Below are 22,888 nucleotides of genomic sequence, written 5' to 3'. Positions count from 1 at the left end.
TTTAAGGTAGGGATTATCTCCTTTTTAAAAGTATAAATGCAGAAAACTGGGGCTAGGGATAAAGAAATTAACAAGGAAATCATGACTACAATTTGTCAAGTCATGTTAATAAACATTTCATTTTTATTTAAATGTTGTTCATATACTCCACAAAATATTCCTAAAAGGCAGATACTCTTACTGAGAAACTGATGAACACAAGAAAATCACTATGAATGATAGATAAACTTTAAGCATTTCCCAGTATAGAACCAGATGTCCAACAAAATCATCCATGGAAATAAACTTCCTACAATTTACAAGACAAATAGAAAAGTTGCTTATAAATTATGAGCGTTAAAAAGGGGGAAAACATATGGTTATAACTGTGTGACAGTGTGTTGTTTTCTTAAAAGATTTATTAGCCTGGTCAATTAGCCCTTTCCATGCATCTTCTTGTATTTATGAAATCCATCATGCCAGAACAGTTGATAATTGTTCATTTAATGTTTCCCAGTCCATTGGACAGTATTGGTCCTATATACTTAATAATAGTAATTCTTAAAGGTGGCTTGACTATATTAAAATTATAATTTCATCTTCCTTTCCCTGTCTTATTTTACTCTAAACTGATTTTTAACATTCTAGCATATGTTGATTTTACTCAGTCTCCACCACTAGCATGGTTCATGAGAATAGGTATTTTTGAGTGGATACCCTAATTTCTAGTGCATGTACATATTATAGACTCTGTAAATATGTATTTGTGGATAAGTGATTAAAGAAACTGTTTCTGCCTTTAAAATTCACAGTAGACAAAACATAATAAAGCCCTCTATTCCTACTTCCAGTTTATTTCTTATGTAAACACGATAGTTACATCCAAAGAAAGACAGCAGGATCTTCTCTTACAATAAAGTAAGAACTACTTTTCATGATCTTCTATACATAAATGCAATAAAAGGGGCACTTGAACTCAAGCACATTTTGCAGCAGTTTCTTAAATATCAGAAAGCGACAACTAAAAGAAAATGTTTTAAATGAATAAATTCTATACTTTGCCATACCTGCATTTTAAAAAGATTCCATTTTTTCTGAAATTGTTTAGACAAGTCATGCGAACAAACACTCTTCTAGGAATGTTTTCAGGTCACTCTGTGCTATTAAACATAAATAAATAATAATAAATAACATCCATCACTTTTACAAAACCCCTCTCCCTTCCCCACGCAAGTCTCAAAGTGCATTACCAAAAAAAAGATTCACAATAATCTTACAAGGCACACATAAAATTTAAAGATAGCTCAGTGGTGGTTTCTAAAAACACTCAAGATAGAAGATATACATTTCTTAAAAAGCGAACAATAACAAAAATTTTACTCTTCTTCTGCCCTCTACCTCCCACCTATAGGCTTCCCTCCAAAAAATTTAATGTAAGAAGCAGTAAGGAAGAAAAATATTTCAATCACAAGTAAATGACTTCTGAAAGGGATGTATTTCCATGCCTACAAATGGTCAAACAATCATAGGTCAAATGGGAAAGAAACGATAGCATTAAATTATGTTCTCCAATGGAAGAAAAACACAATTTACTTAAAATTCTGTCTCCAGTAGAATACTCAAATTCCAAAACTCGCTTCTCTGGATTTTTCTCTTTCTGTTGGGAAGAATTAAATACATGTAAAATAGAATTTTCTACCTGGAGACAATCTTAAAAATTATCAAAACCTACGTTATTATTTTACATAGGTAGTTAAGAGAAGCTCAATGAGAGTGGCCTGCCCAGCATCACTAACTAGCAATCTGAATCAGAAAGTCAATTTTCTTATCTGGAAAATAAGAAAGCTGGATCATCTAAAGTCCCCCCTCCAGAGTTAAAATTCTATGCAGGGAATGTTTTTCACAAAGCTATTACAAAAAAGGTATTTAACATTCATCACCATAATTCTACATTAGGAAACTTCTTACAAATGCTACAAAGTATATTACATTTGAAAGTCTGAAAGGCTTTCAGTAGAATGAAACATAGCAAAAGTTCCACATAAAACTGAGGTAAATGGAGAAGAAACATTATCTTTCAAAGTAAGCTATAGCCATGCCCGGCCTTTTTAATAAAGTCTATCCTCTGTTTAGAGAACATGACTTTTTTTCCTGCTACATTTTAAAAATCTTTGTTCTAACAATGAGAAAAAGTTTTGTATTTTATATCACTAGGGATATTAGAGAACAGCTTATGACATGAGCTGAAACCTTAAGGTCACCCTATGATCATGGCTTTTGCTTTTGGCACATTTCTGGGAATACAGGAAAAAATTGGAGGGGTTGAAATTGTTTAATCAATTTGGCAAATGACAGTTTTGTAAACGAAAACACTTGTAATTAATATTTAAGAAGTCCTAATAGCTACTCATGTTTACACTGTTTATTCCAGTGACAGCTAAAAAATAATGCTGCTTCAAAAGTAATAATTAAGAGAGAAACCATTGGCACACGTAACATGAATGGTTCTCAAAGGCATTAAATTGAATGGGGCAGAAAGTCTCAAAAGATTAAAACAAAAACGAGTCAAGCCCATTGCCATGAAATCGATTCCAACTCAGGACAGAGTAGAACTGCTCCCAGGCTGTAAATCTTCAAGGAAGCAGAATGCACATCTTTCAGTAGATTCAAACTACCAGTCTTTAAGTTGGAAGCTCTAATATTCTAGATATGACAAAATTGTAAGAATGGAGAACTCATTGGTGTTTCGGAAGGATTAGAATGAGGAGGAAGAAAAAAAAAAAAAAAAAGAATGAGGAGGAAGGGCTGACCACAAAGGATAGAATGAGGAAATGTTGAGGGGTGATGAAATTGTTCTATCTCATCCGTGTGATAAATGTACAAATCTATATCTGTTAAAATTTAACAGAATTGTATGCCCAAAGCAATAAGCCTTACTATATGTTGATTATAGAAACAATAAACTAAACACGATAAATTTAGAATTTCTAAGAAATGTAATTGTTTAGAGCTTCATGCTAATGGTATTCATTTTACTGACCAGAAAAATAATTCAGTGCAATTGTTTTAAATAAAATCAAGAAACTTACGTCCAATTCATAGCTTCTAAATTATGTATCGTTGCAACTCAAGGAAATTAAATTATTTTAAGGACAATTAGTCCATATAGGTTATTCTGCTAGTCCCCAGTGAATCTGAATGTGTTCCTTTACAGCTAAACTTTAAGATACCTTTCTGTGTAGTTTAGAATTCACCAAGAATTTAAAAAACACGTTTCACAACTCATCAGCCCTCAAAAGTGACTTGTAACCAGTTAATTGTGTGATTTTACATTTATTCTTCTCCAGTTATCCTAATTCTTTAACATTCTTTTACATTTGAGTCCATCATCGAGAACAGTGGTTCTCAACTTCCCTAATGCCGCGACCCTTTCATAGTTCCTCATATTGTGGCGACACCCCAACCATAAACTTATTTTCATTGCTACTTAACTGTAATTTTGCTACTGTTATGAATCAGGTGACCCCTGTGGAAGGGTCATTCGACCCCCAAAGGGGTCACAACCCACGGGTTGAGAACTGCTGATCTAGAGACTGCAAATCAGAACCTGGAAATACAGTTGGATCTCATTCTGTCACTGAAATCAAGATTTAAGAAAGGGGCAAAAAAAAAAAAAGAACGGAACACTATTTTGTAAGCATACCACTGGGACTTATAACATGAAGTGAAAGAGAATTCCATCAGTGTTTCTCTGCCTTCCACAACTTTTGACTGTTACTACCCTGTCTCCCCGAAAGTAAGACACCCCCCCAAAATAAGACTTACTTGCAGTTTTGCCTCTCACTGAAATATATGGAATCCCCCCGAAAATAAGGCCCCCAAAGCTACCATAACTCTGGACTGTAGCGGGGGGCACCACTGTCACTGTTGGCCACAGCGCAGCCAAAGCAGACAGGAAGTACGAGGTCTCTTTTAATAAAACAATAAACAATAAATGTGTACTGTATTCTTCTTCATGGAAAAATAAGACATCCCCTGAAAATAAGACCTAGCGCATCTTTGGGAGTAAAAATTAATATGACGCTGTCTTATTTTCGGGGAAACGGTAGAAGTTCAGAAAAGATAATATCTGTATATGTTATTATCAGGCTGGCCAAATAGGACCCAAAGACAAGAGGGTGGGTGGGAGAGGGAATGCAATATTACAAATGTGGTATTCCTACAGAAAGACTTGGTTGAAAGAATAATAGAAGGTTAACATAGCCAAATATATGGTTTTAATTATAATAGATCTTGCCTTGTTAGATCAGGCCTAGGTAATTTTTCACCACTGCTTCTACCATGGACAGAAGTTAAATGCTTTTTGAGGGCAGATTTGTGCTTGAAATCCATGTCACAACAGTGGCATTTGTATGGACGATCCCCACTGTGTATGTTCAAGTGGTCCTGAAGGGTGCTTTTGGCAGTAAAGGTTTTCAAGCACACAGTACACTGAAAGGGTCGTATGCCCATATGCCCTCGAATGTGCCGGTTAAGGTTTTTCTTCTGTGTAAATGTTTTTCCACACTGTAAGCACAAGAAGAGTTTATGCATCTTGAGATGGCGCAGATAGTTTTCAACATGAAGAAAGCCTCGAGGGCACCTAGGGCACTGGTGTCTTAGTGAGTAACTTTCTTCCAGACTCGGAATCTCATTCACTGTACCCTGACTTCTTTCTGAATTCTCACAAAATATGCTCTGGCCTTGATTCCCAGGAATTTCTGTCACTCTGTTCTCAACTGTAGAATTAATCAGTGAATGCTGGGTTTCAGAGAAATACATGCTTGCTTTTGAAGAAGTACAAGGCTGTGAAAACTGCCCATTAGCCACACTATCTGTACTGATAGATTCCACACGAAGGATACAAATTTCATTGTCTTTAAAACCTATGTCTACTGTAGACAGCTCTGGTGATGTTGCTTCTTTGCTCTCTGATGTCAAACTCTCTATTGTAGTCTGTAAAGTGTTGCTTTCCTCATCTTTAACGTGGAAATCCATGCTGACGGGACTATCTTCTGAAATTTCAATTATCTCACAGTCTTTATCCAAACGATCTTCTTCATTCTTAACATCTAGATCAGAGGACTGACACAGGTCAGTGTGCTGGCTGTTGTTTTTCATAGAAAGATCAATTTCCAGATACTTTGACAAAGCTTCTGTGCATTTTTCCACAATGTGAACCATCTGAAGGTAACTAGCAGCAGTCAAATATTTCAAGAGTTCTTTCCTTTTAACTTCAAGTGCTCCAGTGTAGCAAGAGAGCAGCAACTTTCTGCCGACTTCGGCACTCTGCAAGATGGTGATTCTGACATGTTTCGACTGAGTGAGTAAGAACTGATCTCTCATGAAAGTGGAGCATGCAGCCAAAATCACCTTGTGCCCCTGGAACTCGGTGTCATTAATGTAAATTGATACATCACAAAACAAATTCTGCTGTCTCAAAAGATTCATCTTCTGTAAGACCACATCTCCTTGCTGTTCAAACTGGAAGTGTAGAACATCAGACTCAGCGGCCATGGTCACAATCTAAGCAAAATAAAACATACATTGATGCAAGTTAGGGGGATGCTCTCCTCTAGTGTGACCATAAAACAAACAAATCCAAAAACCAAGTTCTAATCTGGTTGCTGGGAGCGAATCCCTATACCACTATCTTAAAAGTCTGAGAATTATAATGCACGTCTGTGGTCTCCTAGCACATTTTTCATACTTTTGCTCAGTAGTTACCATATTAAATGATAACACGATGCATAATTCTGTCACATAGAAATGTTAACACTTTCTATTATTTGTCTCTTTTGCTAAATTGCGTGTCTTATGATCAAGATACTTTCTTAATTCGGAATACCCATTAGCAAACAGTACCCACCACAAAGTATTTCATATCTCTCAAACCTGACACCTTAATGTTTTCTCCAAAATTCCCACTCCCCACCACCACTACAGGTCTGCGCGCTTTTAACCTGAAGCATCCCTATGCCTTTCACCAGTTCTCCTCGCCCTGTTCGTTCTCTTATACTCCAAACTTTCCTCCTATCAGCGAATTCACTTCAAATAAAACTTAAAACATTTTTGCTCTTCTACTTTATATTCTCCACCAGTCCCCTCTATCTCCAGGTCAGACTAACCAGCCTCTTTACCCAGTATGCAAGATCCCCCACGAGCTGCACTAACCCAACTTTACCCGCCATTATTCTCTATTTCATTCTCAAGTTTCCTTAGTTCGTTTTTTCAGCATTGCCCAGAGGAAGCGCCCGAATACGCCTTTGGACGTGTTTGACTCGCGCCTCAAATTCCTTTTTCCATCAGTGGTTTGGTTCTTTTAAAGGCGTAAACAAAAGACATCTGCGGCGAACCTTTCGCCTTCCCCGCAAGGACTGCTCTCAGCCCACAGCAACGCGATGGGTCTGTCCTTGGACCAGCACGGGGCTGGCAGGGAGCGGGGGGAGCTCGCGACCATCAGTTGAACTGCAAGCGGACCGCAGGTGGCCCTGAGAGATCTCTCCGGCTCGGCGTGCAGGCATCCTCAGTCCGGCCTGCCAGTCAAGGCCCTGTGGTCCAGGAGGACGGAGCCACAGAGCAGCCACGGGCGCCGCACCCTGCCTCCCTCCGCCGCCGCCGCCTTCCCCCCATCTCCCCAGCAGCCCGAGTCTTCCTCCCGCTTACTCACAGACTCAGACAAGTAGGTTAGGTTTCCGCAGCGGCGGTGGCCGAAGCCGGAAATGGAATGGGGGAAAACACATCCGGTATCAACCTGCTTTCGGCTACACCGGGGCAGTCCGGACGCCCCGGAAGAACATCTTTCAACTTTCTCCCTTCTGCACTTTCTCCCACGCCATCCCCACTCCTTGTAGTGAGGCATCGGTATTCTGGCAAGCTCCATCGTCCCTTTCTTGGTTTTGTCAGAAAAAATCGGTCTCCTTCCGGAGTTCTTCTAGAAAATCGAATTGGGAACTGGGGTACAATGCGTCGAACCTGAATACTAGGTGCTAGTTCACCTGCAGGGTCCTTACAGGTTATAACTGGGCGGGGCCTCTCCTTACAATGCCTATCTGCAATTTAAAGGGTGGGAGGGAAAAGGTTACCAAGAGTTTACCTTTTTACTGAGAACCCTGGTGGCAGAGCAGGCTACCCATTTGAGATGCTAACCACAAGGAGAAAGAAAAGGCTTCTCTTCAAGTACAGATTTACAGCCTTGGACACTCGGCTGTGAATCGGAATGGACTCAATTGAAGGAGTTTGCTACGTAGGAGTTACTTATCAACACCGGGTCCCACCCCTATGCCTTTAGCTTCACCACTCCAGCAGCCAAGTTCAGAGCAAAACTCTGCTTCTTTGGACCTGCCGTTTCCTCGGGCATACATTTCAAAAACATGCTCATCAGTTAGTTGACCCCCATTTAGGAGCCTGTAACTCCTTTGCCTACCTTCATTTTACCAAACCTGTATTGAACTAAATTTTGTCCCACCTAGTTGGGGAGGATTCAGGTCTATTCCTTTGTTCTTAGCTGCCCTCGAGTTGGTTCCGAAGGACTCGGCGTGACTGCATCATGCAGGACCTAACACAACGCTGCCAGTCTGTCATCTTCACAAGTGTTGTGGATCGAACATTTGTGATGCATAGCGTTTTCACTGGCAGATTTTTGGAATTAGGTTGCCACGCCTTTCTTTCCAGTCTCCCTTAGTCAGGAAACTGCTGAAAACCTGGCTGAGGAACACAGCCACCAAGCAACCCTTTACTGAAAGATAGGAACTGCAATCTTACCTAAGTCTCCAAAGACGGCAAGAATCCCTTAGCACTTAACAAGCACTCAAACATTTGCCCAATGTTAGGATATCTGAACCAATTCTTAAAAGCAAATGCTCTCTACTCTAGCAATCAAAGTGCTATGAGAGCAGAAATTGATCCTTTTAACAATAACTTCTGGTTAACCCAGATTTTTTTAAGACAATCCCAGCAGGCTTGATCAACACATGCTTTAAGGAATAGGTGTGAAGGTGGTGTTGCAGATTCAAATTCACACAATTGGAAAAGCAGGAGAGGAGAGAGAAAATAAACCACTGACATCTGATCTTTAATGATCACACTTTTATTAAGGAAACTTCCCCATAATAAGTGAAGAGGTAGTTCATAGTATGTCTAACATACAACAGATTTAGAGCAGCTATTCATGAGCTGAAATAAGATGTTCTGGGTTGGTTATTTAGGACACTATTTTAGAAGCAGTGACTCTAGCCACCTCCACTAATAGATCTAATAAAGAAACAAAACAAATTAAAACCACACTTGATTTACCTCACAGCCACTTCAGTTTGGAGTTTGCCTTTTAAATTAAATAATAAATAAATAATTGTGGCATATTTTTATATGTTTTAAGTAAGCTATGATAGTGAGCAGCCTCTGTCCTTTTTCGTTATCCTGGGAATCCATAAAATATGAATGCTGAATGATTAAAGTTTTAAAAATTATCCTGGACAGGAATCTATTTGCATGTCATCTTCTCCTATAAAACATATTTGATATCAGTAATTTGGCCTTTTGTAATACAACCTAAGAAACATATAAAAACAAAGGAGAAATATTAGGTCCCACCAAAATTAAGAAAATGTCTCACAGAAAGAATATCTCCCAGGTCAAGAAATGGAGGAAATTGTAACTCACTGCAGTGATTTGTAAGTTAGAATGCAAAGTTTTAAGGAAACACACCTATCAAATGCTGATTTTAAGTGACCAAAAGAAAACAAGGTAGTTGTATTATTTCTAATATAAAATCAAATGTTGCGCCACTAAGACCACATGAGTCTGTACGCTCCATGAGGGCAGGGACTGTGCCAATCTTACCTTCATATTGTCTAGAATAGCGCCTGGCAACAGTAGGTGGCTAATAAATACTTCTTGAAGGACTAAATAAACCCAGAAAAAATCTCCAGCCAAAGAGACCAATCTTATGTGAACCCATGTTTGTTAGTCTTCAAACAAGTTTAACAACAGAAAAGAAATAACAGAACAGGACATAAATGTACGCAAAAGCAGCACTCCAACTGGAAACTTCTCTGCAATAGGATGTTCAGAGAAAATACAAAATGTTGCTTGCTGTCTTAGTGCCTCATTGTTGCATAGAATGGGTACTCTTTGGCTGGATCATATAAAAACCAGAATGCTAGGAAGCATCATTAGATGATATAATGCATGACTTAGAGGGAAAAAGTATCTATACATTGGTCTGATCACTCAACTGTATTCTTATTTTAAATCTTTGAACAAATGCGAGAAATTATACCAAAAATCAAATTCACATGCAAATGCTTCAAATTATAACTCTAACTTCTCCCAATTATCCAAATTAAGCCTGATATTGTTTTCCCTGTGCATGCTGACAGCTCAAAAATAAAAAAATAAAAGTCTGATGCAAACAAAATAACACTGTTTTCACACAAAATCAGTTTCACATTTGGATCATACTCATTATTTGAACTCATCAATAATGAATGCCCTTTCCTTCCCTAACCGAGTCTCAGCAAAATCAGACACTTGACTGGGAAGGGTACAGTACTCATTATAACCAGAAAACAATTAGGTAATAGAAATCCCTCTGTGTTATATTGTTGACAAAGTCTCAGAAAGCCAACAGGTACACACAAGGCAAAACACAAAGCTGAGAGTTTTCCTATTGGTGTATAATTCTTGATCATGTACTTGATCTTTTTACGGCTGAGGATAGTAGGAATTAGTGGAGACATAGGCTCATATTTAATCTCGTTATCTCCCTTGGTCAACATTGGTTGGCCATGCCACCTCTTTGGACATTGATGTCCCAACATAAAATGAAAGAGATGGGAGTAAATAATCAAGATTCTCAAAAAAAAAAAAAAAAAAGATTCTCTAAGGACTCTAGCTAGTACTCTTAAATCTAACCTGTGGGTCAGAAACAAGTAACACTCAAACTTTTATTTCTAAAATAAATAAAATGTGCAGAAGATCAATGGTGTATTAGTGATCTATCAGAGGTGGAAAGGTAGAACTGTACACCTTCAAGTAGAAAATCTAAATGTAAAAAACCTGATTGACCTTCAACTTTTCCCACCCTTTTTAGAAATTAGGTACACTATAAAATGAGACTCTTGTAGTACATTTGACAAACTTTGATTGACTAACTTCTGCTGGCTACACTTTGAAACACAGCTTTCCCATTCCCCTGGTCATCCGGTCGATTCTAACACACGAACCTATAGGACAGAATAGAACTGTGCCATAAGGGTCCAAGGCTATAACCTTTACAGAAGCAGACTGTATTTCCCTTTTGCAGCAGCTGGTGGCTTTGAACCACAGCCATTTCAATTAGCAGCTGAACACTTCACCATTGTACCACCAGGGCTCCTTGAAACAAAATTCAGATACTCCTAAATAGGCCCTTTTTAGAGAGACCATTATACATCAGTACATTTTAAGTACACCTGGAGCAATCCTGACTTCCAAAGCATCAACAAGTAAATTACATATGAATTTAAAATATCTGGCCTCTTGGTGGGACGGACTACTAGGAATACCCCCCACTTCAGTGCTGTTTTGCATCCCCCCACTTCAGTGCTGTTTTGCATTAATTGTAATTCTCTGCTTTGCTGATTATGCTCCTTGTGATGATCCTTAACTAGTTGTCTGCAATTGTGGTTGAAAAAATGGTTTACATGAACAAAGACATTAGGTTGGGGTCATAATACTGTTGAAAAGAGTACAGGACAAATCAAAATACCACTTTACAACCAACTCTAAAGCAAGTACAAATAGTGGGAAGCACATTCATTCATTGATCAGACAAATGAATTATGAATAGGCAACCATAAGTTCTCTCACATAATCATTTCAGATCAATAGCAGTACCAACTTATACATCAGACTACTGTCTGCCAAAGAAAAACATTATTCACTTCTTTTAGCATGCCCTCGATCACTGGAGAGGAGCTACTGCTATGAATTTGTTGGCACCTTCAGAATGTTCCAAGTGAAAAGCCTAAAATACTGTCAGTCTGAAATACAAGTCATTGTTAGGTAGACAAATGGAATACTAGGGAAAGGAAAACACATCACAGGATAAATAATCAATAGAAAATGGGAGCGGGCAAATGGAAGGCAAGACCACTCCATGTGGTAAGCTGCCTGGTTGATTAGTGCCTTAATTTAGCTCCCCACAACCTGAACAGAGCTTTGAAGAAGTCAAACTATTGAAGTCACTCCTACAAAGACTCAAGCCTATTGCCCCATTCTCAGTCAATTCTTGAGAGCATGAAGCCTCTATTCAATTTACACAAGTACTATCATTTCTTAGGTTCAGGACAGCTTGGGCCAGTTTACCTGCATCCAGGACCTGTGTTGCATCAGGCTGTGGCTGACACCCTTTAGCATCTGTGACTGTTGTACATGCAAACGAATCAAAGTCCACTGTGAGATCTTGCACATTTCTTTCATTGGCATTATCAAAGCTGTTTTTGCCATGCAGTTGTTTAAGGTGTTTCCTCAAAACTGGCTTATGTGCAAAAACCATGTCACAATAGTTACACTTATGGGGCTTATCTCCACTGTGAAGGTTAAGATGGTCTTGTAAGGAACACTTCTGAGAAAAGGTTTTCCCACAGATCTTACACTGGAAAGGTTTAATGCCGGCATGTACACGCATGTGTCGATGAAGGTTGCCCTTCTGGGTGAAAGTCTTGCCGCAGAGTAGACACATAAAGAGTTTGTGCATTTTTAAATGGTTGGCGTAGTTCTCCAGGTGACGAAACACCCTGGTACACTTTGGACACTGGTGATGCCACTGGAGGCCTTTGTCTACACCTCGAATATTGGGCCCAAAGACATCTTTTGAGGCCATGATGATGTTATCACTGCCTGCATAAGAGAGCGCATAATTGTGAAGATGGTTTTGCTCTATTTCACTCACTCTGTTTTCCACAGTTGAATTTATCAGGGAATGCTGGGGCTCTGATGAATGTAAAGCAGTGGGTTCAGAAGAAATAAATTGGTTTTGGTCTTTTTTACTTCTAACCTCTGATACATCCCCAATAGATTCTACCTTAACAATCTGAATATCACTGTCCTCCATATCCATACTGTCTTCAGATGGATGAACACAAGGTGGGTCCTGCTTTGGGGAGCCTCTGGCATCTCCCTGCTGCTCTTTTGACTGGGGAGAAGCGCTCTGCTGTTCACCGCCCTCTTTACTAGTCCTTGGTGGTTTGGGCTTTATGAACTTCCACAGGGCCTGCGTGCACCGTTCTACAATGTGGCTCATCTGGAGAAAGCTCGCAGCAGTCAAGTAATTTACCAGTTCCATCTCAGGGAATTCCAGCACACCACTATAACAGGACAAGAGCAACTGTCTCCCCACGTCGGAACTCTGTAATATGGAGATTTTCACCTCTCGGGAATCATTCAGTAAAAACTGGTCTCTTAAGAAGGGGGAACCTGCAGCAAACACAATTTTATGCCCCTGAACCTCAACATCATCTATGAGAACTGTAACATCACAAAATTTATTCTCTTCTCTTAATTTGTTCATTTTTTGTAACATTGAATCTCCATAATTTTCAAACTTGAAGTGAAGGAGATCTGATCTCTCAGACATTTTGGCAGACCTAAAGAACAGAAATGTAAAAAGGTTGAATTTAAGAAAATTCATACAATTAAGAAACCTGGATACACCTTCTAAAATCCCAATCTGAGTTGTCATATCTGCTTGTCTGTATTAAAATGAGTTTTCTTGAAAGCAGCTGTAACAGCTTTCAAAGACAGCAAAAATTTTACTTCTTACCAAAATCAAGTATCAATTATACCTAAGAAACTTGGCATTCATTGAACTTTTGAAGATACTCGATAAAAGAACAGTGCTTGAGTTCATTCAAATTGCCCATCCCCTTCTTAAATCAGAATTCTGTATGGTTTCAAAAACAACCTAAAATGTAGCAAAACAAATAAACATGAAGGAACTATTTCATTTTGCAGAAAACATGGCACCTGTTTCTTCTAAGGCAAAACACTTTTTCTTTGCTTTGTATTTTTAAAACTGTGACCATATTATTTTCCTGGGAAAACCCCTCTTCTGTTTATACTGATGTGAAATTTTCAAACAAGTGATAAAATGAGATTCCTATACCTAAAGGTATAAACTTAGGATCGCTTCAGTGGTAAAGGTCTTTATTTTGTACCTTCAGGATAAATCTAAACTTTTTTTTTATTCCCCCACCCCCACCCCCACATCTAAACTTTTAAGAAACATTTCTTGGTACAGATAGAAAAATACTTGGTAAAGAAAAATCAAGTGAGCCACTTGGTGAGAATTTGAATACCAGCATGGTGGAGCTAACCGATTCCTACCAGATTTTGTTTTCTTCTGTTCCATCCTTATACATCATTACTCATCATCTGGACTACTAGACCCTCTTATTAAATGTTTTCTAGGCTAACTTCCCTTTCCTTTGACCCAACCTTTACACCATCTTTCAAAAACACAAATCTCATTGTATCTTCCCTTTGCTTCTGGGATAAAAAGTAATCTCTTATGTGTGAAGTGATTAAGTAAACCTTGTAATAATTAAGGCAAACAATGACATAGCCCATTAAGCCCAGAGAAGGTGTGTCTTTGCCAAAACTCTGTATATTACTTCCCTTATATAGCAATTCCTTTGGAGACAGTCCCCATGTTCTGATTCCACACTCTCCAAATGATTTTCTGATCATAACTTGACTTCCCATGTGTCTCCCTAAAGAGAAGGATAGTTAGCCATGCCAACATCATAATTCCAGGCCACCGTAAAAATAATAATAAAATAAACTGCAATTCTATTCACTAGTCTTCTGAGAGAGCAATAGTTGTATCTGGCTTATTCTTAAGAAATAGGTCTATAATCTCAGTACATAACAAGTTCATCATCAGCAGTCCCTTAGTTATGAGAAGACAAGACAAATAGCTGCTCCAGGCCACATATGGATTCTCAAGCCTAAATTTTATAATCTTAATCTCTAATTCTCTGTTACAAAGATTTATAAAAGGCAGAGCCCAGGTCTTATTCCTCAGTGCCTCCTACAAGACAGCATTCTTGAATCTAGGCTTTGGCACATTTGTTTAGTCTAGAAGGTTACCTCTTAGGCAATGCTGACTCATCCAAGGTATACTTCCTCCTCTGAGGAAACATCCCTGACTTCTTAGATTAGAGCAGTTCTTGCTAATAGGCCTATAACACCCTGCATGTGTCTCATAACACTTGAAACACTTTCATTAAATATTTCTTCTGCTATGAGCCTTCTCATCCAAACGGGAATCTCGGTGACATTAAGAGGAAACCTTTCTGTCCTAACTGCTGGAGTGAAGCTGGGAACCTGCATCTTCGAGGGCAAAATACTTCCTGTTTGCTTCAAATTCTATGTTAATATAGCCACAATACTTCTCCCACTACACACCAAACTCTTCTATTAAAACTGGTGTGTGTCCCATCCCTAACATTGTACTAGACACACAGCAGGTGCTCAGTTTGCATTTGTTGAACCTATAGGATTAGTTTAACAGTAGTTAAAAGGGGAAAATGTTAGGAAGTAACTAAGCATCAACAAAGCATTACAGGACTAAAGCCATGAAGTTTTAGGAATAAAACATGGGAATAAGGAGCAAGAAAACAATAACAAACGAAATTTCAAAGGACTTGCTCACTGGCTCTAGAGAATGAAAAAAGCAAAGGAGGGGAAGGAGGCTATGTAAGGGTTGTTTACCTGACGGTTCAGCTGAATGTCACGGATACACAGGTAGATTAACAACAACCACAACAAAAACCCTTTCATCAAGTGTAATAAGCTTTTCCTCTGTTCGACAGTTTGCATTACACAAAATAATCACAATGAAAACCACATTCGAGGAAGGATGCGGAAAATTAAGTGTAGGATCAGAAAAAAAGACAAACCAATTTTTATCAAGATGATACATATCAAATAAAAAAGAAATATCTAGAAAATATGGGGACTCTATTGGGAATTTAAAGCAGCCAAGCTGTATTACCACTGGTCAGTTTTAGCTATTTAAGGAGGCTTCAAAATGTTTGTGGACGTGGACAACTGCCCCTCCCCCCAGAAGAAGCTACTTTAGAGGACTGCACTGAAGCTGCAGCTAGGGGAGAGGGACATGTCTGATCAGAGCACACGGGAGCAAATGAAGGAGAGTGGGGTACATCCTGGCCCACAAGGCCTGGAGGACAATATCCCAGCTCCGAACAGCCAATGCACAGAGTGCACCATATGGCTGATCCCACTATGAGACACAATGTCCCTCACTGACCCATGGCCCTCTGGGGGACAACACTGGCCTGGTCTGACCCTGCAACACTGAGGCAAAACACTAAAGGCATGTGGCAGAGCAGGGAGCTCCCAATGGAGTGCAAAAGACGGACTCGGGGGCCAGAGCATGGCACCCCTTCGGACTTGAATGGAGAACACTTCCAGCGGCCAAAAATCAGACCTTGATCTATTTACAGTTTTTTTTTCTTTTTTTTAAAAATTAATTTATTCTTTTATGGGTCATTGGTTTTCTTTTTTGTTGTCATCGTTGTGCTCTCTTTTGTCACTTTGTCTTGCTATGCCTTGCTTTTTGGGTGCATATTATTATCTCTGCAGATCTATCTAGATAAGATAGGCTGGATGAACAGTCTGGAGGAGACAACAACGGGACCGATGGTTCTGGGGGGACACGGGAGAGGGGGAGGCGGGGGAAAGGAGGTGGCGTTGGGCAACCCAGTGATCCAAAAATAGTGACAAGGAGGGTGTGAGAGGCCTGGTAAGGGCAATGTAACAGAGAAATTACTGAAACCCAAATGAAGGCTGAGCATGACAGTGGGACAAGAGGAAAGGAAAAGGAAATAGAGGAAAGAACTAGGAGACAAAGGATATTTATAGAGGTCTAAATAGAGGCATGTACATATGTAAATATACTTATATAGGATGGTGGGGAAATAGATCTATGCTCATATATTTATAGGTTTAGTATTAAGGCAGCAGATGGACATCGGACCTCCACTCAAGTACTTACTCAATGCAAGAACATTTTGTTCTATTAAATTGGCATTCCATGATACACACCTTCCCTACACGATCGCTGAAGACAAATGTGTGCATAAGCAAACGTAGTGAAAAAAGCTGATGGTGCGCAGCTATTAAAAGATATAGCGTCTGGGGTCTTAAAGGCTTGAAGGTAAACAAACGGCCATCTAGCTCAGAAGCAACAAAGTCCACATGGAAGAAGCACACCAGCCTGTGTTATCACGAGATGTCAAAGGGATCAGGTATCAGGCATGAAAGAACAAAAAATCTTATCATTGTAAATGAGGGTGAGTGCAGAGTGGAGACCCAAAGCCCATCTGTAGACAACTGGACAACCCCTTACTGAAGGGTCGCAGGGAGGAAATAAGCTAGTCAGGGTGCAGGGTAGCAACAATGAAACATACAACTTTCCTCTACTTCTTAAATGCTTCCTCCCCCCAATATCATGATCCCAATTCCACCTAACAAACCTGGCTAGACCAGAGGATGTACATTGGTATAGATAGGAACCGGAAACACAGGGAATCCAGGACAGATGACCCCCTCAGGACCAGTGGTGAGAGTGGCGATACTTGGAGGGTAGAGGGAAGGTGCGGTAGAAAGGGGGAACCGATTACTAGGATCTACATATAACCTCCTCCTTGGGGGATGGACAACAGTAAAGTGGGTCAAGGGAGACGTCGGACAGTGTAAGATATGACAAAATAATAATTTATAAATTATCAAGGGTTCATGAGGGAGGGGAGAGTGGGGCAAAAACGAGGAGCTGATATTAAGGGCTCAAGTAGAAAGCAAATGTTTTGAGAATGATGATGGCAACAAATGTACAAATGTACTTGACACAATGGATATATGTATGAATTGTGATAAGAATTGTACGAGCCCCCAATAAAATGATTACAAATAAATAAATAATTTAAAAAGTTTGTGGAAATGTGCTTGACACAATGGATGTATGTATAGATTGTGATGAGTTGTATGAGGCCCCAATAACATTATTTTTAAAAGATATGAAAATTATAATAATTTACTATTTTTGAAGAGGCCACACAGGGCGGTGGAAGCAATTGACACCAAGGGCTCAATAGAAAATAAATGTCTAGAAAATGATGATGGCAACATATGTACAAATGTGCTTGATATAATTGGTGTATGGATTGTTACAGGAGCTGTAAGAGCCCCAATAAAATGTTTAAAACAAAAAATAGTTTGTGGAAAAATGGAATTAAAAGTTAATGAAATTTCCCTAGGAAATCTTTGAAGCCCCCAGTAGAGTAGCATAACATATTCATTCATCCATATTGATGAATATTCTAATTTATAATATGATGTTATAATAAAAATAATTCTTTCAATAGCCAAATAAGTGAGGTTCTTTTTTTTGTTTTGTTTTAGTGGGTCCTGAATGCATCACAGCTTAGCTATGTTAAAGTCAATACTTTTTTTTCTCCACATCCAAAAATGAGTGTAAACTGCTTCCACCATCGATAGGACTGGTAGAACTCCTTCAGAGCCATCAGTTCTCAAGAAATTTTCCAAATATTAAGCCACAGAGCAGCTAAAGTAACACCCCAGGAAACTGCTTGCTCTGGCCTGCTGTAGTCGGAAAAGTGTGAGGAAATGTAATTATTTTAGTAACTTTCCTTAATATGTCAGTCCACTCTATTGCTTCAGTTTGATAAGCTCTTATTTACAGGCCATAGTTTATCCCTTCATTGTTTCCTGTCACTGTTTCCATGGTGAGTTGCAGTTGGGGCTCAAAATCACCAGCTGCCTGCAGGGGACTGATAAGGCTTTCTATTCCAGTAAAGTTTTACAGTCTCAGAAATCCACAAGAGCAGTTCTACTCTCTCCTATACGGTCACTCTGAGTAAGGCTTGATTTGATAGACAGGGAGTTAATAGGCTGTTAGTTACAGGAAGGCAAGGAGCAGTTGCTACCTTTGTAGAATGCATTAAAAAAGAGCAGAAAAATGAATTCTTAGTGCTTCCTATGAATTAGTACTGAGCAGGGATAGAAATATTCTTCGTATCATGGTGTCGTCCTTTGAATGTCTTCAGAAAAATTTCTTTCTGGGATTTATTTCCAAAATAGTTCTGACAACGTAAACCAAAGTTTACATATTTTTAAAAAACCATTTAAAAAATACAGTAAAAAAGAATCATTTAATTTAAAAGTAAGGAGATGAAACCTTTCCTGAGTCCTTGGTATGTGCCAGGAATACTTGTCCAACTTAGTTTGAGTTGAAAGAGTTAAGTGCTGGCGTTGGAACTTCTGCCCACTGTGTGTAATGCAAAGACCCATGCTTGAAACAACTAGGTTAGCTGCAGTTTCCTCTTACGGATAACGTGACTTGGGTAAATGTTTCCATTACCCTTCTCACATTCAATATTATAACATAGAGCCAAGAGAAGCCATTGAGCTGTGCACTTACAATGTGTAAACTTTTATGTATTTAAAGCATGCTTCAATAGTAGGTTTACATGAAGGGCAAACAAAATAATTTAGAGCTAAATTTGTGCTAAGCTGTACAGTGGTATACTTTATATATACGTTTTCTTTTTTTTGACCTTATTTGGTAGCTTTTTATCAGAGTTGAGTAGTATTCTTTTTTATATGTCTTCTCTTCTGTTTGATAGTATTATTATTTGGTAGCTTTTTATTGTGATCTGGGTAGAAATTCATGGAGCAAATCGGTTTTCCTTTCAACAATTCAAACACATTCTGATTCATGATCTTCATTGGTGGCAATCCCACATGGGAACAGCACTCTTCCCATTTCCCCCGTGTGTTCCCCATTTCCAAGGCTCTTCTTTCCCACCTCTTCCTGCCTTCTGAGCTTCATCCCTTGGCAAATGCTACCCTATTGATCTCATAAGGCTGATTGTTCTAACAGGTGTACATCTTCTGGTGTCATATTGTTCACCTTATAGGACTGTCTATTGTTCAGCTTGAAGCTGAATCACGGGGATATCTTAAGTTTCAGGCCTGAAGAAGGGTGACTAAGGGCCACTGGGGATGGGGGTGGGGTTTCAATCAGTATCTGTCAGACCAGTATGACCTGTCTTTATTTTGGCCACTCACAAATTTTGTTTTGTTCTGCATTTTGCTCCTATTCTATCCAGGACCTTCTACTGTGACCCCTTTCAGACCAGTTGGAAGAGGTAGCATGGTATTATTTAGCTCTTTTGGGTTTAGGGCTGTGAATGCTACCATTTATATGGATTAAAAACAAACAAATAAATTAATTAAAATTTTAAAAAGATTTATGTGGATTAATCCTTTGGATTAATTCTTTTCAGGTGTCTTTGCTATTCTTCATTCTTTGCTTCAGACTGGGAGAGACCATCAGTTGGACCTTAGACAGCCCCTCACAAGCATTGAGGACCCCAGGCACTAGTTATTGAAGTAGACTGTAGACCATTATATGCATGATGCTATGCCCGTTGACCGGTGTGTGTCCTAATCCTGTAGTCCTAAACCCAGTTTTCTTCTTAAATAAAAGCATTATTTAAGAAAGAAAAACAAAAACACAACTTAAAGCTAGATTTGTTACAAGTAGAGAAGGCTTGAACTGTGAACCTTTAATGGCTATCAGTCATATTTCTAACTGTACTTTATGCTCTTTCTTTTCCTCTCTTACTTATTTAATCTTTATGCTTACTTTTGTATTTATATTTGTAGACTGAAAATACCATTTTCAGATAAAACACAGAATAAGAATTATGAACATACCTGACTTTAGAATCCCCAACTGTAGGTAATAATTATTCATAATATTCATACAAATAACTCACATAATTCTAGATTATAGCTTAATTTTGAGTAATTGAAAGAAAAAAACCAAAGAATTGATCAAGTTAAACAGATTTGGTCACCCCATTCTGTTCACTCTGTCCTTGAAATTCCCAAATTCTCTTTCTTCGTTCTTACTGTCGTGCATATCATCTATTATCTGGGGTACTGGACCAAAACCAAAGACCAGTGCTACGAAGTTAACTCCTATTCATAGTGACCCTATCAGGCAGAGTAGAACTGCTATTTGATTCCTGAGGCTGTAAATCTTCTCAGGGACTGATAGTCCCATTTTTCTCCCACATAGCAAGGTGGGGCAGGGAACGGGGTGAGGTAGTTTTAACTGCCGGTGCTTAACCTACTGGGCCACCAGGGTTCCTTGGGCTACTCCCTCTTACCAAGCCCTCGTTATACTATCCAGTCACTTTGACAGATCTGATTTTACCACTGCCTATTCCTTTGTTACACAGAGATATGTAATTCCTTTTGAAAAGTCACTACATTATTTTTAGATTATTGCTTCACCATTGACAATCAATCTTTAAAGGCTTAAGCTATCAAGGGCTGCTCCAATTTGTCCTCAAAAGAAATTGGGTGGGCTGCTGCAGACAATAATAGAATATGTGACCAGCTGAGTTTCTGACTAAGGAAAACAAATCAGGTCACAGGGCTGAGCCACAGTACACAAGCTCTGTCTCATAATATGCTACAAGACCTGGGACAAGTCGCCTTATCTCTTCACCTACATAACTAAAGTCTCTTCAGGCTCCAAGGTCCTAACGGCTTTACTCAAAGAGACAAATGGTGGCACTCTGGGATAAGCATTGGACTGCTAAATTCCAAGTGGACAGTTCAAATCCACCAGATGCCCCAAAAGACAAAGATGAGGTTCTCTGCTACTGTAAAGATTTACAGCCTCAGAAACCCTGTGGTGCAATTCTACTCTGCAAATAGAGTTGCTATGAGTTGAAATTAACTTGATAGCAGTGGATATGAATTATGGAAAACTAAGTAAGTTAATGTTTATAAAGAGCTTAGCAAAACTTATAAGGTCTATACGCATTTGTTATGTAAACAAAGTATCAATTTTCTTTGTGAGACTTTTCAAATGTAGTTATGTCCATTTTCTTTTCAGTTGAGGTCCCTATTATTTCATTTACCATCAAACTCATCACTCTACTTAAATTTCTTTTTAAAAACTCAATAGTTACTTCTTAATAATGAAATGTAATTCTGTCCTGTTCTCCTTTCATTCACCAAATGCTCTGCATTAATTGACCCAAGAGAACTTTCCTTGAAATTCTCCTCTGAATTCTGGGATTTCTGGATGTTTGAACTCTGTCTGTACTCATGTTTCATCTCCTTTTTCTATCTCTACTACTATCTTGATTATACTACTAGTTCCTCATCTTCTATTTCATCAACACAACTACTCAGCCCCCCCCGCCCCCAAATAATTGTCCCCTTTCTCAATACTCTCTTCTTGATGTAATTTAATCGAAAGGTTTCCACCTCTATGCTGATGATTTAAACCTTTAACCCTAGCCACAACATTTAGCCAGAGCTTCAAATTTGTATTTCCAACCCTTTGCTGGACAGCTCCATGTGGCTATTCCTCTAAATCTTAGTGTCTAAAAGCTAAAATTTTGATCTACAGTAAACTTATAGTTGTTATTTCTAATGACATCACTCCTCCTCAAATGTAAGGAGCCCTGATGGAGTAGTGGTTATGCAATGGGCTGCGAACCAAAAGATCAGCAGTTCAGAACCACCAATTGCTCCCTGAGAAAAAGACTAGGTTTTCTACTCCCATAAAGTGTAACAGTTTCAGAAACCTACTGGGGCCGTTGTACTCTGTCGTGTGGGGTTGCTCATGAGTATGGACTTGATGGCAGTGGGTTTGTTTTAGCTTGGTTTTTGGAGTCCTTCAAATGGTGGATCTTAAAATTCTAGATATCAGCTCCCATACCTGTCATAACTCCATCTTAAGCCTTTACTATTTCTCATCAGGCAGATCTTATCACTCTGTCAAAAGAATCTCTAATAGGAGTCCCCAGACTTTAACGAAAGGATCCAGACTTGGTTAATGAATTCCCCCCACCCCCATAAGCTGCCATCCAAAATAAAATGGCTTGCACAGTGAAATCGGACCATATAATTAGTCTTTTACTTAAAACTCTTCAAAAACTACCAACTCCTTTAGGATTAAGCTGTTCACTCTAGGGACTTCAGTCCACTTTCCCAGCCTCTTTTGCCTGAAAAGCTCTTTTCCACCTAATCCTCTCTAAGAATAAGGTGTTTGGTGTCTGATGTCACTTTCTCTTTGGAGCCTTCTCGAACCATTGCCCTAGGAGTTCATATGTACTTAAATGATTGATACTTTATCATATGAACACTTGTCTATACCTGCCTCCCACAACTGGCTTTGAAAACTGGAAAGATTTTTTAAATGAATCTTAGTGCCAGGAATAAGGTAACAAAAAAGGTGCCTTGGTAACTTGTAGATTAAGGGGAAATTCCCAGCAAAAGGGTATAACTTAGGTCAGCATTCCTAGTGATTCTCAAGGTTGGCACTGGGCCTTAGCCGGTTCTAGGCAGGGGATCTTTTTCCCAGGACCTCAGCTCTGGTACCTTTTACAAGACACCAGAATCAGGTGTTCAAGCTGACGCCAAGGCCCTGGGCTGGTGTCCCAGGAGGCGTTCTTTGGGTTTCGGCTGGCTCCCCACTCCAGACTCTAGGAAGGGAAAGGGGCGGGGCGCCGCGTGGGCTGGGCCAAGGGTTCCTTAACTCCCCCGGGGCCTAGACCAGCCCCTCTGTCCCCATTCTCGTGCGGGTCCTGGCCAATCAGGGTCCCAAGGGAGTTCCATCCTGAGAGCTCCCGCACCCCCGCCCGGCGCTCCGTCCACCTCCGCACTTACAGACCCCGGGAAAGGCCGCCGTCAGGATCCGGCACCGCTAGGAGCTCCGGCCCCTCGGGGCTCCGGGAAGGGGGGAGGGGCA

At 39.5% G+C, this 22,888-nt stretch overlaps 2 protein-coding genes across 3 annotated transcripts; both read right to left on the bottom strand.

The window, feature by feature from the left end:
• Positions 1 to 4,020: 4,020 nt before the first annotated feature.
• Positions 4,021 to 6,701, bottom strand: ZBTB6 (zinc finger and BTB domain containing 6). 2 transcript variants are annotated; one of them, XM_004716473.2, is made up of 2 exons: positions 6,689 to 6,701; positions 4,021 to 5,544 (listed from the first exon to the last, which is right to left on the bottom strand). In XM_004716473.2, exon 2 carries the CDS (start codon positions 5,533 to 5,535, stop codon positions 4,261 to 4,263), a length of 1,275 nt encoding a protein of 424 aa, XP_004716530.1. In that variant the 5' UTR covers positions 5,536 to 5,544; positions 6,689 to 6,701; the 3' UTR covers positions 4,021 to 4,260. The 2 variants fall into 2 exon arrangements, with proteins under 2 accessions (XP_004716530.1, XP_045146140.1); XM_045290205.1 differs by lacking the exon at positions 6,689 to 6,701 and adding an exon at positions 6,203 to 6,334.
• Positions 6,702 to 10,355: 3,654 nt separating this feature from the next.
• On the bottom strand, positions 10,356 to 22,846 carry ZBTB26 (zinc finger and BTB domain containing 26). Its single transcript, XM_004716472.4, has 2 exons — positions 22,807 to 22,846; positions 10,356 to 12,647 (listed from the first exon to the last, which is right to left on the bottom strand). Exon 2 carries the CDS (start codon positions 12,635 to 12,637, stop codon positions 11,312 to 11,314), a length of 1,326 nt encoding a protein of 441 aa, XP_004716529.1. The 5' UTR covers positions 12,638 to 12,647; positions 22,807 to 22,846; the 3' UTR covers positions 10,356 to 11,311.
• Between the last annotated feature and the right edge of the window lie 42 nt (positions 22,847 to 22,888).

This window comes from Echinops telfairi, unplaced genomic scaffold (genome assembly GCF_000313985.2).
Source record: "Echinops telfairi isolate 266 unplaced genomic scaffold, ASM31398v2 ScPeMD7_32;HRSCAF=126, whole genome shotgun sequence".
In the NCBI taxonomy this organism is placed as follows: Eukaryota; Metazoa; Chordata; class Mammalia; order Afrosoricida; family Tenrecidae; genus Echinops; species Echinops telfairi.
This window is presented reverse-complemented; position numbering and strand designations above follow the sequence as displayed.